The following is a 15,530-nucleotide window of genomic DNA, read 5'->3' on the forward strand; positions in this document are numbered from 1 at the left end:
ACTGTCCACAGGGCCTCGAAGAGTCAGAAACAACTGAAGCAACTTAGCACACATAGCACAGAAACATCAATCACAGATTTTTCTAACCTCAGATACCGTTTGATGTGGCATGGGAGAGGGAAAGGGTGCTTTGCTTGTGATCATGTAAAATAGCCACCTGGTGTTTTTTGTTTTTTTCTTCCCCCCCAGCTTATTCAAAAATTGACTGATGTTGCTGAAGAATGTCAGAATAATCAGTTAAAGAAGCTCAAAGAAATCTGTGAGAAGTAAGCCTCCATTTTCTTACAATGGATTTGTACATGTAAATGTATTAAGTACAACTTGCTATTGGATTGATCATTTTTCCCTTTTGCTTCCATTTTGCCTTCAGAGAGAAGAAGGAATTAAAGAAGAAAATGGATAAAAAGAGGCAGGAGAAGATCACAGAAGCTAAATCCAAAGACAAAAGCCAGATGGAGGAGTAAGTAGAAAGAACCCTTTTCTCCCACCTTTTACCCGGGAATTGTCCTATACAGAATAACAGCGGCTCAACTGTACAAAGACCTATCTGTGAAATTTCTCCTTAAATTAACCTGCCAAAGACCCACTTTGTAAGGGTTTTTAGTGAAGCACTGAGGTGCCCACAGGGCCTAAGGAAAAAGCTCTATCTTCTCTTCTGATATTGTCAGACAGCCTTCCTGCCATTTAGTGAAAATAGAGCTTGTGCCTTGGGTAGAACCTGACCTCTGTCAGAGCTGACAAGTTGTATCTCCCTTGCTGCAGCAGTAAGAAGAAAGTTGAGAGTTCTATAAACTTTCATCTGGAAACCTGCAGTTCCCATGTTTGTCGAAGATGGATGAGTTCATGTAATGATTTCTTTGTCATTCATTTTCAGGGAAAAGACAGAGATGATCCGGTCATACATCCAGGAGGTGGTGCAGTACATCAAGAGGGTATGTCATGTTCATGAATCCCTCTCTCTTTTGCAAACCATGTTTGATGAGTACTGTATGAGTCTCTGGAGGGAAATGCCACACTTCATGGTAATTCTTTATCTCCAGCCCCCAGCCGAGCAACTGCCCAGAGCAGCCAGTGTGTAATCAGTGTTTCTACAAGTTTAATTGCAAACCTCTGTATAAAAAGGTTCATCTAAAGATAGATGTTAAGAATCTTTCCTAGAGTTAGGAACCTAGCAACATGATGTCAAGGGAACCTCCCTGAAAATAACCTTTTGTTACTGCTGTTGTTAAGTTGCTAAGTCGTGTCTGACTCTTTTGTGACCCCATGAGCTAGCCTGCCAGGCTCCTCTGTCCATGGGATTTCCCATGCAAAGATACTGGAACAGGTTGCCATCTCCTTCTCCAGAGCATCTTCCCCTCTCAGGGATCAGACCCGCATCTCCTGCATTGGCAGGCAGATTCTTTACCACTGAACCAGCAGGGAAGCCTCAAAGAAACTTTCGTTGTCACCAATGGTAGATGACAACTTCTAAAGGTTTTTAATTAATTTTAATTGGTATTATCGACATTTTCAGACATTAACAAAGCTGTGAGAATGGTATATCCAATGGTCATATCACTCCCACGCCTGTGTGCCCTTCACCCAGCTTCAGCACTTACATGTCTCCTATACTTATAAGGACAGTTCTTGACCAGGATGTGAAATGGTTAAACGCATGCCATAAATCTGAAAAGGGTTTTTTTTTTTTTCTAAAAACATTCACTAGAATATTTAGATGAAAATGACTTTTTCTGTAAATGTCTTACAGTTAGAAGAGGCACAAAGTAAACGGCAAGAAAAACTCGTGGAGAAACACAAAGAAATCCGCCAGCAGATCCTGGATGAAAAGCCCAAGGTAAACTGAACCAAATAATCATACACAGTAACTTCATTTTCTTTCCATTTAATTAGAATAAAACCTCCCTAGTTCATATCCCTTTCACACAGTCTCAGACCAGTTCTTGCACATGAAAGTCATGTAACTTTCTCAATTATGGAAAAAAAATCTTGACAGCAATATTCAGTAAGCATTTATCATCACTGCTGCTGCTGCTGCTAAGTCACTTCAGTCATGTCCGACTCTGCAACCCCATAGACGGAAGCCCACTAGGCTCCTCTATCCCTGGGATTCACCAGGCAAGAACACTGGAGTGGATTTCCATTTCCTTCCGCAGTACTGGTCAGCTTTAAAAACTGCAAATACATGAAACTCAGATCCTAAAGTTTGATTTTAGTTAGTCTTGGATGTAGCTCAGGCATAGATATTTTTAAAGCACACCTTCCCCCTCCACCCCCTCACCCCCTACCTCCCTTCCAGGAAAGAAAAGAAGTTAGCTAAGCCTCTTTAGCTCTCAACAGATGATGTAATATTGTAATGTCAGGCTCTGTCCAGCAGAGGATGTCTTGTACCAAAATCACCCTGGTATTTAATCTAACAAAATATTCTCTTAAACCAAAACAAAAAAAAAAGAAAGAAAATAATTTTTCCCCATAATAGTTTATTGGGGCTCCACTTTAAAATAACCTTATGTTTATTTGGTGACAATCAATTGTTTCATGAATATTAACTTTAAATGAACTAAATATATATAAATCAAATACTCTCAGGTTACCAAAACCTCAGTTTTAGATCATTCTATTAATTTTGATTTGTCATTGACTGTTGTTCTGTTTGTGAAAAGTGTGCTTTTCAGTTTTCCTGTTCTTCCATCTACAATTTAAAATACCTTCTTTAACAGGCTCTGCTGTTAAGTACCTACAAAGATCAAGTGTCACTTTTCTTTTGTTGTATAGTCCATTCATCAGTCTGCTTTGTAAAGGTTTCTTGTGGCTAATTTAAAATATTAATACATTTTTGTCATTGTTTCTGATCTTATCCTTTCATACTTGTTGGACAGAGCTTTTATTTATGTTGGACAGAGCTTTTATTTAATGTTGCTAATTCAAAGTTTTTTGACTTGGGAATATAGATTCTCTAACTGTGAGGAAAATCCAAGAATTAATAATTTGAGGCATGCTGTTAATTTTTATATTTTTGTATAAATATACAATTTAATACTGTTTCAGACAACAAGGATTGAAAATGTATGTATTTGAATATATAACTATGGAATCATTATTGTTAAGGTGTTTCTGAAATTTCAGTCAAACCTGGATCTCTTGCTCCAAACATTTGAGCATTTAAAAAATAAAATCAATCCTAAATAGAGAGCATTGCAGTGTCTAAAATTATGTTAAAATGTATTCCACCTTACTAATGCATAATCAACTTGAGAGGGTGGCTAAGAATATTTAATATTCTTAGGTTTATGAATATTTATGTTTTATATTTAAAATTTATGTTTAAAAATATTTATGTTTTTGTTCAGTTGCTAAGGTGTGTTCAACTCCTTGCAACCCCATGAACTGCAAGTATTTGAAACAAAAGATCAAAGTTCAACTGAAATTTCAGAAATGCCTTAAACAATAATGAGTCCCCAGTGATATGTTCAAATGCATACATTTTCAATCCATGTTGTCTGAATTCCAGTTTGTCATTGCTTTGTATACTTGTATGATATACTTAGCTTAAGATTGATATTTCACTAGCCAATTTTTATATTTCTAAAAAATCTCCCTTGGAAAACATTGTTATTCCCATATAGTTTTGCTTCACTTTCATTTTTGTCCAAAAATGTCAACTACTCTACGTGTGTGTGTGTGTGTGTGTGTGTGTGTGTGCGCGCGCGTGCGCGCGCGCTCAGTCATGTCCAACTCTTTGCATACCTCTGCCTATGGAATTTTGCAGGCAAGAATACTGGAGTGGGTTGCCATTTCATACTCCAGGGGATCTTTCTGATTCAGGGATCAAATCCATCTCTTGTGCCTCCTGCATTGGCAGGCAAATTCTTTACCACTAGTGCCGCCTTGGAAGCCCACTTTACTCATAAATAAAATGCAATCACAAATGTGTTTAAGTTACATAAATCTCAATATAAATAACCCTACAAAGGTTTTATGTTACTGCTCTGGTTCACCATGATTAAAAACTTCAGCAGTAAATGTCTTCATTAATATAACCAAACATTAGACCAAATAACTGTTGGATAATATATCAGTCAGTGTGCATACAGTAGCAACTTTACAGAAAACCCAATTAAAACTGGATTAAACAATAATGTTTAGTAAATCACATTACTGGAAGTTCAAAGGTGGTGAAAGTTCAGGAATAGTTAATTTAGTGGTTGAATAACCTCATCAAGAATCAGAGTATTTTCAGAATTTTCAGTGTTATCTTATATTGTTGCCTTTCATCCCCAGGCTGCAAACCCACAGTTACAAGATAGCTGCCATAGCTCCATGCATTACAACCTTACATAAAACTATTCAAAGGTAAATAGTCTTCATCTTGTAACTGATTATAGGTTTGAAGAAAACTTCCTAAATCTCCTCAATAGGCCTCCCCTCATTGGCTAGAATTGTGTCATATGCCCATTCCTAAACTAATTAAAAGCAGGAGAGTGTAATTTTCACGACAGGCTTAAAGTAATTAGAACTTACCCAGAAGGGGAGAGGAAGTTCACTTTCTCCTCAGTTCCACACTCACTAGGCTCCTGAACAAAACTGATGTTTTCTTGTTAAGAGGAGAGACACCAGTTGGGTAGGTAATTAACTGTGGGTGTCCTACCACATGTATAGCAAGTTTCCATTTCTTTATTGGCCCCTGAGAAAGAGATCTGAAGTGTTTATGAATTTTTAGTCATTCTGTTGTCTTTATTTTTTATTGCAAATAGGTACCATAATGGTTTCTCTTTGCTTTTCACTCATGAGGTTGCTCTTAATGACCATCCTGTTGTGTCTGGATTTGAAGGTTGCCCTTGAAGGTCATTGGTTCTATGGCAAACTAAAGCATTTATTGAGAAGTGTTCTTCAGGGCCTAAAAATTTTGTGCTTTGAAAGCATGACATGTGCTTTGGAACCATACTGTAATAAGAAACCATGATTTTTAATATTGTAGGACACAGTGACTAATAAAGGGAAATGACCATGACCAGGAGCACTAATAAACAGTGGAATAAAACAATAAGGTCAAGTGCCTGTCAAATGGAGGACCAAAACACAGGATGGCAAACCGAGCAGGTGAAAGGCCAGGCCAGAAGAGCAGTCCTCCTTGCTCATGTAACTGCTGGATGTGGACCAAAAATAGAATGGCACTGGCTTTGAAATAATCCCTCTTCACATCTGGTATTGGAATGGCCTTTAAAACCTGACATAGATATGAGGGACACTAACAAAAGTAGAAATGAATTAGAAAGAGAGGCAACTCAAGGAAATGAAAGTGACCAACAGTGTCTAAGAGAAAGGTTAATTGAGTGAGTTCCATTCAGTCAGAAAGATGAGAAGACAGGGTGATTTTACGACATGTAGAAATTTATAAACTGTTTCATCACTCAAAGTTGGACAAGGAAATTGAGTTGACAATGTAGTAGGTAATAGTAAGATAGCTGCAATTTTATGAATCCAATTCGATGGACGTGAGTTTGAGCAAGCTCCAGGAGTTGGTGATGGCCAGGGAAGTCTGGCTTGCTGCAGTCCATGGGGTCTCAAAGAGTTGGACACGACTGAGCGACTGAACTGAACTGAATTTTATGAAGAGGAAAGATGACAAACTTTGCCAGAAGTTGCCGAAGAGAATAAAGTTTCTCCTTCAAGTGTTTTTTTCAGGTGGGATAAGCAATTTTTAATTAGAAACCAGGAAAGGCTAATCTTTCACTTAGAGCAAATCATACACTACATGGCATCATATTTCTTCCCATTCATTAGTGTCTTTTGCCGTACTGTTGATTATAATCATTTTCTTCCTCTTCATCCACTTATTCTAATGATTGTGATCATGTTTTTTCTGTTCTTAACCTCCACATAAACAAGGAAGGTGCTCTGTTGCCATTCCTATTTTTCTCCTAGTGCCACTATTTGCAGTTTTCCTGAACCACAATCATGATCTGTGTGATTTTCCAAGTGTTTGGTAACCAAATAGTTCCTTTAAAAGTGAACTAACAAGTATAATTTTTTTTTTAACCAAAGAAATTTGAAAATCCAGTTGCTCAAAAACAACCATTCTTCAGAGGCAAGGAATTCCGGCTAGATTTAGAGCTAGTTAACAGATGTAGATTAATTGAAAATATAGCCTTTTATTCAACCATGTACTTATGACCTTGAAGGATCAATTCAAGTTCCAAACATTTTTACCGTTGCACAACAGAACAGAATAAGGTGCCTCAGTCAAAACCAGGTTAAAAATCCATTTCATTTCCATTCATGGGCAAGAACTTTCATCCTGCTGATATGTATTTGGTAGGGGACCAAATTTAGCAAGCTTCCTCTGCCCCCACCCAGTGTGAAAGCTTATGTGTAGAATCCATTTTTTCACATTTGAAAGGAGATTCAATAAGTCTGTTTCTTTTGTATGTAATTTTTGAGAGAGTTGAGGAAACTGGAAGTAAATGATCCCTAGAGGCAACTTATACAATAGATAAACATTTTGGCTCTCAATTGGGTATAACATTATATTGTACATTCCTATATGTAAATCCCATGGAAATTTATTAAGTTCTTAAGAGAGAATACTCAGCTCCTTGTCAATGGAGTTCTAAATTCTGGAGAAATGCTCAAAGTGAAGTCTCTCAGTAATGTCTGACTTTTTGCAACCCCATGGACTATAGCCCACCAGGCTCCTCTGTCCATGGGATTCTCCAGGCAAGAATACTGGAGTGGGTTGCCATTTCATTCTCCAGGGGATCTTCCCTACCCAGGGATCGAACCCAGGTCTCCCACATTGCAGGCAGACGCTTTAACCTCTGAGCCACCAGGGAAGCTGGAGAAATGCTCAACTGCATGTTTATTTGCAGCCAGGTATTTGATTCAGTCTTTGAATGTCTGCTGTTTTCAGATTTGTTCAAAGTGTTCTCTTTTTGAAATCTATACCTTCAGAATTCTTAAGATGAATGCAATAAACCCTAACCAGTCTTTCAACTCACTGACATAACTGGTTTCCTTGGGATTTCCATACTTGGGTTTGCCAAAGTCAGCAGGAAAGGGCTTATGTGTACAAACAGTGTTAGAAACAACCCAAGGACCCAACTGCCAGTGCAAAGAAATAACACCTTTATTGCGTGTGACTCAGAATTGATTCATTCTGAAAAAGATATCTGCCTCTTTCTTGAACACTTCAAAGAGATTTAGTTTAACTTGTTGAAGCATTATTAATCAGGAGTTGCCCTGAATCTGCTGTGATTCCTCCAATGTCTATTGATCATTTTGCAGCTATGGGCTATCATTATGAGAAAAATCATCTTTTCAGGGGACTTTTTAATGAACCATCTCCATAACCTCATAAAAGTCGATAAATGTGTAATTTACTTTTTCTCTGACACTTAATTTGTTTTTGATGCTTCTTAGAACACAGGTTTTCTGTTTTAATTTAGCTCATCAGCAAGACAAAATTCCAGGAAGCTTTAGGGCATTTTAATTTCTACCCAAAGAACATTTCATCATGTAGCTACTGTTGTTTCCTCCCCACCCCTCCCCCCACACACACCCCTTCACCAGGGGAATATAGACTGATTTTCCTCATTTCTCCTCTGACATCTTTGTAACAGGGTGAGTGACTCATCCCTCTGGGTGAAGTTAGTCTTGTCAGACCCACCACTGGGCCCTGAGGTAGAACCCTACATGCAGTTATTTCAGTCTGCCTTCCCAGTGTTCAGAGAGAGACCAATTTAGGGATTTAAAGTAGATGCTCCTGTATTCCATGATTCATTTGTGCCTTCTCTGATCCTCTGGAGAAATGTGCATTCTCTCTGCCAGCATTCATTGGGCCCTCTCGTAAAAGCCAGGCCAAAGAGTGCAAACTGGCTGCTTATCAGTTTTACTTTTTGTCAAGTACTGGATGATGCATCCGTTGGTTTGGTTTTTTTATTTTTCTAGTTCGAAGAAATTTCCTTTTCATTTTTATCAATGTGAAGAAATGACTTTTAAAAATATATACAGCTATTCATTATTTTCTTTAAAGTAAAGCTTAATCATGCTTTACTTCCTTTGGGCAATATTCAAACATTAAAGCAGTTTTTAAACTCCATTTGTCTCCTCTTGATTTATTTTTGAAATTTCATTATATTGATTTCTACACCCACATTATTATTTTGTGTTATATAGGCAGCATTCATTTAGATTTATCTTTATATTTACAAACTTCTTAGCTGGATACGTGTGTCTCAGATCAGCCATTTGGGATCATTATCTGCCACGTCCTTTAGAAGTTCCTTTCATAGAGTCTACTCATGGTAAACTCCTTGGTTTTGTTGTTGTTGTTGTTGTTGTTGTTTGTTTTCATTTCTCTGTGTTAATGTCTTTATTTTACCTTCATTCTGCAGCTTTCACTGGGTATAAAATTTTCACTGGGCATAAAATTTTAGGTTGGCAGTTATTTTCTTTTAGCACATTGAAAATAAGATTCCTCCAGTTGCTCCTGTTACTGAGAAGTTAACTATAAATCTTAGTGTAATTCTTTTGGTGATAACCTGTATTTTTCCTCCTTTGCATGCATTTAGATTTTTTTTTATGTTTTATGTAATTTTCTTTATGTTTTATGCACATTCCTTTAATGTGTCTATATAAGCATTTGAGGTGACTGGATGGATAGCTTTCACTAGTCCTGTAAGAGCTCAGCTATCATGTCAGTAAAATGATTTCTGATACATATTCTAAAAAATTCCTTCCATCACATTATTTACATATAAGATAGAATGGACCTTCTTAGTCTGTCTCCTTTTTTTTAACTCTTTCTAGTATTTTCCATCCTTTGTGCTGTGGACAATTTTATCTCTGGTCCCTTTTCTAATTCCCTAATTCTTTGTTTATACTGCTATTTCACTCATCCACTCCATTAATCATAGCTTCTGTATTTCATTTAATTCTAGAAATTCTATTTGGTTTATTTTCAAATCTATGATTTGTGTGTCTGGCTTATTGTAGGAAAGGTTTCCTGTGAGATTCCTCATTCCTGCAAGCCACAGGCTTTCTTTGAATTTTGTCCTTATCCTAGAAGGCTGTCAAAAGATGAATTCAAAATTTCCAACAGTAGCAAAAGCCTCTTAGGAAAAAAGCAACTTCCCTGCTAATTACCTATATAGGTTTTGACATCCCTTGGAATTTATGCCTTCCTTAAATTTTTGTGATTCTTAGTTTCTTTAAGGAATATAGTGTTAATATATAAAGAATATAGTGTTAATATCAAATTCAGCTTTTCTAGTTGTTTTTCAATGAGAATAATGGTCCAAATAACCTAACCATTACTAGAAATAGAAATTTTCCATATAGTGTTTCTAAAATGCATCAGATTTAGTATCAGTTTGGACATCATATGAGCATCTGTATCAGTTGGGGTTCAACTAGAGAAGCAAAGCCAGTAGGAGGTTATGTGTAAGTGTTACAGGGATTGGCTCATGTAATTGTGGGGGCTGGCTGTGCAGTCTCCACAAGGCCATCTCTCAATCTAATGTTGGACCCTGGCTGGCAGGAAGTCTGGAAGAGAAGACCACAGTGGGGCTTGGCCACCAGGATAACCTGCAGAAGCTGAAATTCTGTCACAGGGTTGAATTCACACGTGCACACACACACCTAGCAGGCCTAGGAGTCAGAACAACTAAATCAAGACCCAAGCAGGAGGGAAAGTGGTTACAGGCCCAGTTGCTGCTTCTCCCCAGGACACGTCAACAGATCAGCAACAAGGCATGTGTGTTGTTAAGTGGCTGTTGCCTTTCTAATCAGCCCTCCAACCCACTCTTAACTGGGAACATACAGAAAGGAAACCCTGGCATATGTCCAGCTTAGCCAGGTTGAAGCCAGGATGAAACCATCTCACTATTATTTTTAAATCAGCACTTTTCTTATTCAATTTTCCTTTCTTTAAAGATTGTATTATATGATTACAGGGATCCAACATGGAAACACATTTCTAGAACTGAAAGGAAGCCTCACCTCAGACCTGCAGGGCATTCCCCAGGTTGGCCCCTACAAGACAACTGAGTTTGAGATTTAAACAGATTTGAAACTGAGATTCTCCTGGGCACCATTGAGTATTCCCCTTTTCCTCCACCCTATTACCTTTCTTTTCCCTTCCTTTGTCCTTATTTTCCTTTCCTAAGGATGAGAAAATGTGTGGGAGTGTGGTGATGGGTGTAATGGATGGAGGAAAGTGGATCTGAAGACAACACTCAACACCTGCTAGAACAGATAACATTTATATTGGTGGGGTTGAGTCTTCTCAACAGGCACTGAGTTTAGCATCAGGAACAGGATGAGATGGACTTCAACCCCACTGACTTTCTTCTACCCACCTGCCATAAACCAGAAGTCCAAAACCACAGATGGCCCACAGAACCTTTTGGATTTACTTTTATTTCTACACTGTGTGCCTATCACTGTGCATGATTTATATGAATTTTGCCAACAGTCATTAGATATTTTGTTCCTAATTTAGCTCTAGTTTGTTTTTAAAGCCCTGCTCTGATATAAATAGCATAGTAAAAATAATCAAATAGATGATTAAATGTAAAATTTAATTGATCTCAGGATACCAATACCTGATCTTTCTATGACCTTCAACATTTTCAGGGTGAGAATGGCCAAACTCAATCCAAGAGAAATATTTATTTGTAGAAGTTCCAAAAGGAATTGTGTTAGTGCTTTGAAATTTTTGATGAAGTGGTATGTGGAACTAGAGAAAAGGCTAGTGCAAAAGGGCACATGCTGAAGAAATTTTCTGTTCAGATAGGAAAGCAATTTCTCAGAACAAGAAACTAGAACTCTCTCTATTTCCCACATATTAAGGCCAAATTAATGTAACAAATCTACCTACCACTTGGAGTCCTGCCTATACATTCCCTGTCAACAAAAATCAATTGACACAAGCTCCTGCATTTATTATAATCATTTGCTGAGAAGAGTCTTTGAATTTGACAAGATCTTTGATTTTGTAATTGAAACCAAGACAAATAATATTTTATATTTCAAAGAGTTTTATCAATAGAATTGGTTTTAACTTTTTCTGATTCTACAATAGAATAGTTATACCGTTTATCATGTTTCTGATAGTTTGGATGGATTTTCCACTACGTACTTTTTATGGCCATTTCTCACACACATATACAACTTGATGCACGTAGGGGGAAGCTTAGTGTGCCTAATCATTTGGGCATCAAACCAGATTTTGACCTAGCTAATTATGCTAAGACATGGAAAAATCACATTTAAGATAGTAGTCACAGCATGTAATATATTTGGTGACAAATAAAAAATAAATATGTTGTCTTCTAGCTTTGGTTGAAAATGATTTCACTAGGTTTGGGGAAATACATAATAAGCTGTTTCAAGTCTTAACTTTTTATGGAGTCTCTTTTTGATGGAATGAAAATAACCCTAGGACTTGAAAAATATTATAAAATCAGTTAGGACATGTTTATAATCATTAAGCTACCAACTGCAGATCAATCATCCAGTGCAAAGTCACTGCCATCTCTCCCCAGGATTTCTTAATAACCTCCTAAGCGGTCTTCCCGCTTCCATGTGTGCCCAATCACAGTCAGTTCCCAGCACAGCAGCCAGAGTCACCCTCTGGGAACATAAACCAGACCACTCTTCAAGATCCTTGCACAGCTCCCTGTATATCTCAGAATCAGAGTCAACAAGGTGTGACGTGATCTGACCCCGCTTAGCTGCAGCCCTGCTTCTCCTGACTGACCTCCTCTCTGCTCAGGCCATCCTGGGCTCCTTGCTGGGCCCCAACAAGCCAGGCCAATTCCACCTTGGACTACTGCACAGGTTCTTTCTGCCAAGAATATTTGTTTCTCACATGTCTGCTTGGATAACTGTCTCCTGTCTTTAAAGTCTTGGCTCAAATCTGTCTTTTCAAAGAGGCCTTCCGTGATCACTTTAAGTTTACGCTCCCTGTCCACTCTCCCATCCCTGGCATCACCTCTCTCCTTTATTCTGCTGCACTTTCTGGTTTTTATAGCATTTATTACCTCTCTTTAAGTCACCGACTTCTTTCTTGTTACTCAGTATGGGTTTCTCTTCATTAGAAAGTTAAGCTCCATGATGGGCAGGGCTTTGACTCACTGATGCTCTTGAGTTCTAGGCATCTAGGAACAATGCCTGGCTCACAGCTGGTGCTCAATACATAATTTTTTAATTCAACTAATGCTGATGGATAATGAAACTAATTTTGTATATTAAAAAATAGTTCTGTCTTTTCCAGAGGCAAGTATAGTCCCTAAATGTATAGCTGTTAAGCGAAGACTCACTGGACTGTATTGTTCAACTACCCTCTGTGACTCAGTGCAGTCTTTTCTCGGGTTTCTTGACAGTAGTGGACTTTTGTGGAGAATTTCTCAAAAACAGTAGTTGTGATCATATTTAATATCTAATTCCTACAAAGGGAGGGAAGAACCAAAGAAAATTCCACTGCCTATTCCATTGCATCTGTGACAGAAGTGTTGAAGCATAAAGGCACTGGAGGTTTTAAATCTCCATTCCAAAAGGCACTCCAACAGAGCTTCCAGACAGCGAATTTGAAACAGCAGATGACTCAGAAATCAGTTTCAGTGTCACAAAAATGACAGCCTCGCTTTTTTTCCACACAGGGGGACGGTTCCTCCTCATTCTTGTCGGAAACTTGCCATGAGGATCCCTCTGTTTCCCCCAACTTTACTCCCCCCAACCCTCAAGCTCTCAAGTGATGACCAGTGAGACCGGTGTCCTTCCGGCCAGGTAGGACACGATGGGAGGGGGCACTTTTAAGAGAAGGATGGCGTGTGGCCATCTGGGTTACAGGCACTGTGCGTGGCCCTGCACCTCTGCTCCGCACTCTACACTCTCACCATTTTCCTGCCGTGGTCGGGTGGGTGCTGTGTCTCTCGTCTTCACCTGTCTTCCTTACTGCTTCCTCACTGTTCTCTCTTCTTCTGTCATAAATTCCCTTCTTCCATATTGCTGTCTTCTGTCATCTTTTTGTTTTTCTCTTTGCAATACTGACTCCCCCTTTGTCCTTGATCTTTCCTACACTCACACTATTATTTCCACTTTTGAAACATGTTTTAAATTTCTCCTTCTCAGAGCACTGGTTTCCAGTCTTATGACCTTAAAATCCAATGGGGTTAAATTAACTCTGAGGAAATCTTCTTGACTCACTCCACTCAATTCATCACACCTCTCCTTTTAAAACTCCAGTAAAAGTCGTTGTATCCCTGCATGGTACTTTGACTTAAGGGGATATCTCAGGATTTACTGATTCTTTAAAATCAAGAACTCTTGTAACTCTCTCACCAATAGGGAGCTTGGGCCAGGAACTTCTAGTTGGAACAAACTGAAGCTTGAAAATTAAAGAGGACTTTAACTTGCTAGAGGAAATACATAATGATATCTATTTGCTAATAAGAAAATGAACTATGCCATTGCAATGGGTGTGCATTTCAGGGATAAAAGAGGCTTTGTTATGATTACAGAGAAAGCAAACTTCTATTCTGATGCATTGAAAATAGATTTGTAGTGAGATTTATAATAGTTTTGTCTTAAAGTACTTGTTGATCTGTGAAGCAGTGCAGTTTAGAAACATGTTGAGGAATTAGTGAGAAACAGCTATTTTACTGAGAAAGAGGTATAAGTTTTTGGCCATCCTCTACATCAATTGCCACATACAGTGATGCTGTAGCTCAGAGCATCATGAATTACCTGGAGGTCCTAAAAAAAAAAAAATGCAGATTCTGATTCAGGAGGTCTGGATGGGATCTGAGATGTGTATTTCTGACTCACTCCCATTGGTATCCTGGCTGCTGCATCTCTAGGACCACATTTGAATAGCAGGGATCTAATGCTTCTGGCAGAAGCACCTGGAAGGAAAAGCTTTAAGCTGCCTTCATGATGTTTTATCGTGTTTTAATTTTTTGGCCGAATCAAGAGTCTGACCCTTTGATATCTTTTTATTTTGTCCTATTGACTGTGACTGTGTAAATATCAATAACCTCAGATATGCAGATGACACCACCATTATGGCAGAAAGTGAAGAGGAACTAAAGAGCCTCTTGATGAAAGTGAAAGAGGAGAGTGAAAAACTTGGCTTAAAGTGCAACATTCAGAAAACTAAGATCATGGCATCCGGTCCCATCACTTCATGGCAAATAGATGGAGAAACAGTGGCAGACTTTATTTTGGGGGGCTCTGAAATCACTGCAGATGATGACTGCAGCCATGAAATTAAAAGATGCTTGCTCCTTGGAAGAAAAGCTATGACCAACCTAGACAGCATATTAAAAATCAGAGACATTACTTTGCCAACAAAGGTCCATCTAGTCAAAGCTATGGTTTTTCCAGTAGTCATGTATGGGTGTGAGAGTTGAACTATAAAGAAAACTGAGCGCCAAAGAATTGATGCTTTTGAACTGTGGTGTTGGAGAAGACTCTTGAGAGTCCCTTGGACTGCAAGGATATCCAACCAGTCCATCCTAAAGGAAATCAGTCCTGAATATTCATTGGAAGGACTGATGTTGAAGCTGAAACTCCAATACTTCGGCCACCTGATGAGAAGAGCTGACTCATTTGAAAAGATCCTGATGCTGGGAAAGATTGAAGGCAGGAGGAGAAGGGGATGACTGGGGATGAGATGATTGGATGGCATCACCGACTCAATGGACATGAGTTTGAGTAAACTCTGGGAGTTGGTGATGGACAGGGAAGCCTGGCATGCTGCAGTCCATGGGGTTGCAAAGAGTCAGACATGACTGAGCTACTGAACTGATTGACTGTGACACTAGAGAGGCAGAGAATGTTATTTGGGAGTCAAACCATAGCGTGGCTATGAATTCTGTCCATGTCCTCCCAGCAGTGATGACAAGTGACCTTGTGATAAAGTTCACATTGGAATATGGGGTGTAGGAGGGGTAAATAGATTTCCCCAGGAAGGTGTCTGGGAGACCTTTAAGAAGTCTTCCTCATTGGGTTTTCAATGTTTAGGCTGCCTTTAAAGTCATTTATTATAAGCATTGGATTGCTTTTTTGTTGCACTTGCTGGTCCTGGTATTTTTGAGTTATTGTGAAACATTTAATACCCCAGGTAGAGTATTGAATTCTCTCAGAATGACAGTGAATCACAGACACATGACTTAGGTTTTGTCTTTCAAAACAAATGCAATAGAGACTTAAAGGTTACAGTGTTGTCACTGTGTTCCATCAGACTTGTAATGGCTGGTTCACAATTTGATTTCCCTTCCGAATGTGAGCTTCCTGCTTAGCAACAATAATTATTTTCAAAACAGAGAGATATTCCCACAATACTTGGACATTAAAAAATTATCTAATCACATAGTTTGACCCCTTTAGCTTCCCACATATAAAAAGGCAACATAAAAATAAGCCAATTTCATACTTTCCATAGAAAAATAGACCTCATTGCTAAAATTTAAAACAACCACACTTTTTCTGTTTGGAAAAGAGCAAAATTTTCTTCTTTTATAGCAGTA

General features: G+C 38.5%; 1 protein-coding gene across 1 annotated transcript in view; it reads left to right on the forward strand.

Moving 5' to 3' along the window:
* PLCB1 (phospholipase C beta 1) overlaps positions 1–15,530 on the forward strand; it is an 854,020-nt gene that overhangs the window by 750,742 nt on the left and 87,748 nt on the right. Inside the window, exons 28-31 of the mRNA XM_052650392.1 lie at positions 190–266; positions 371–460; positions 875–932; positions 1,748–1,834. Of these exons, the coding sequence (XP_052506352.1) occupies positions 190–266; positions 371–460; positions 875–932; positions 1,748–1,834 (312 nt within the window). The remainder of the gene's footprint in view (positions 1–189; positions 267–370; positions 461–874; positions 933–1,747; positions 1,835–15,530) is intronic.

Source organism: Budorcas taxicolor, chromosome 13 (genome assembly GCF_023091745.1).
Source record: "Budorcas taxicolor isolate Tak-1 chromosome 13, Takin1.1, whole genome shotgun sequence".
Classification (NCBI taxonomy): Eukaryota; Metazoa; Chordata; class Mammalia; order Artiodactyla; family Bovidae; genus Budorcas; species Budorcas taxicolor.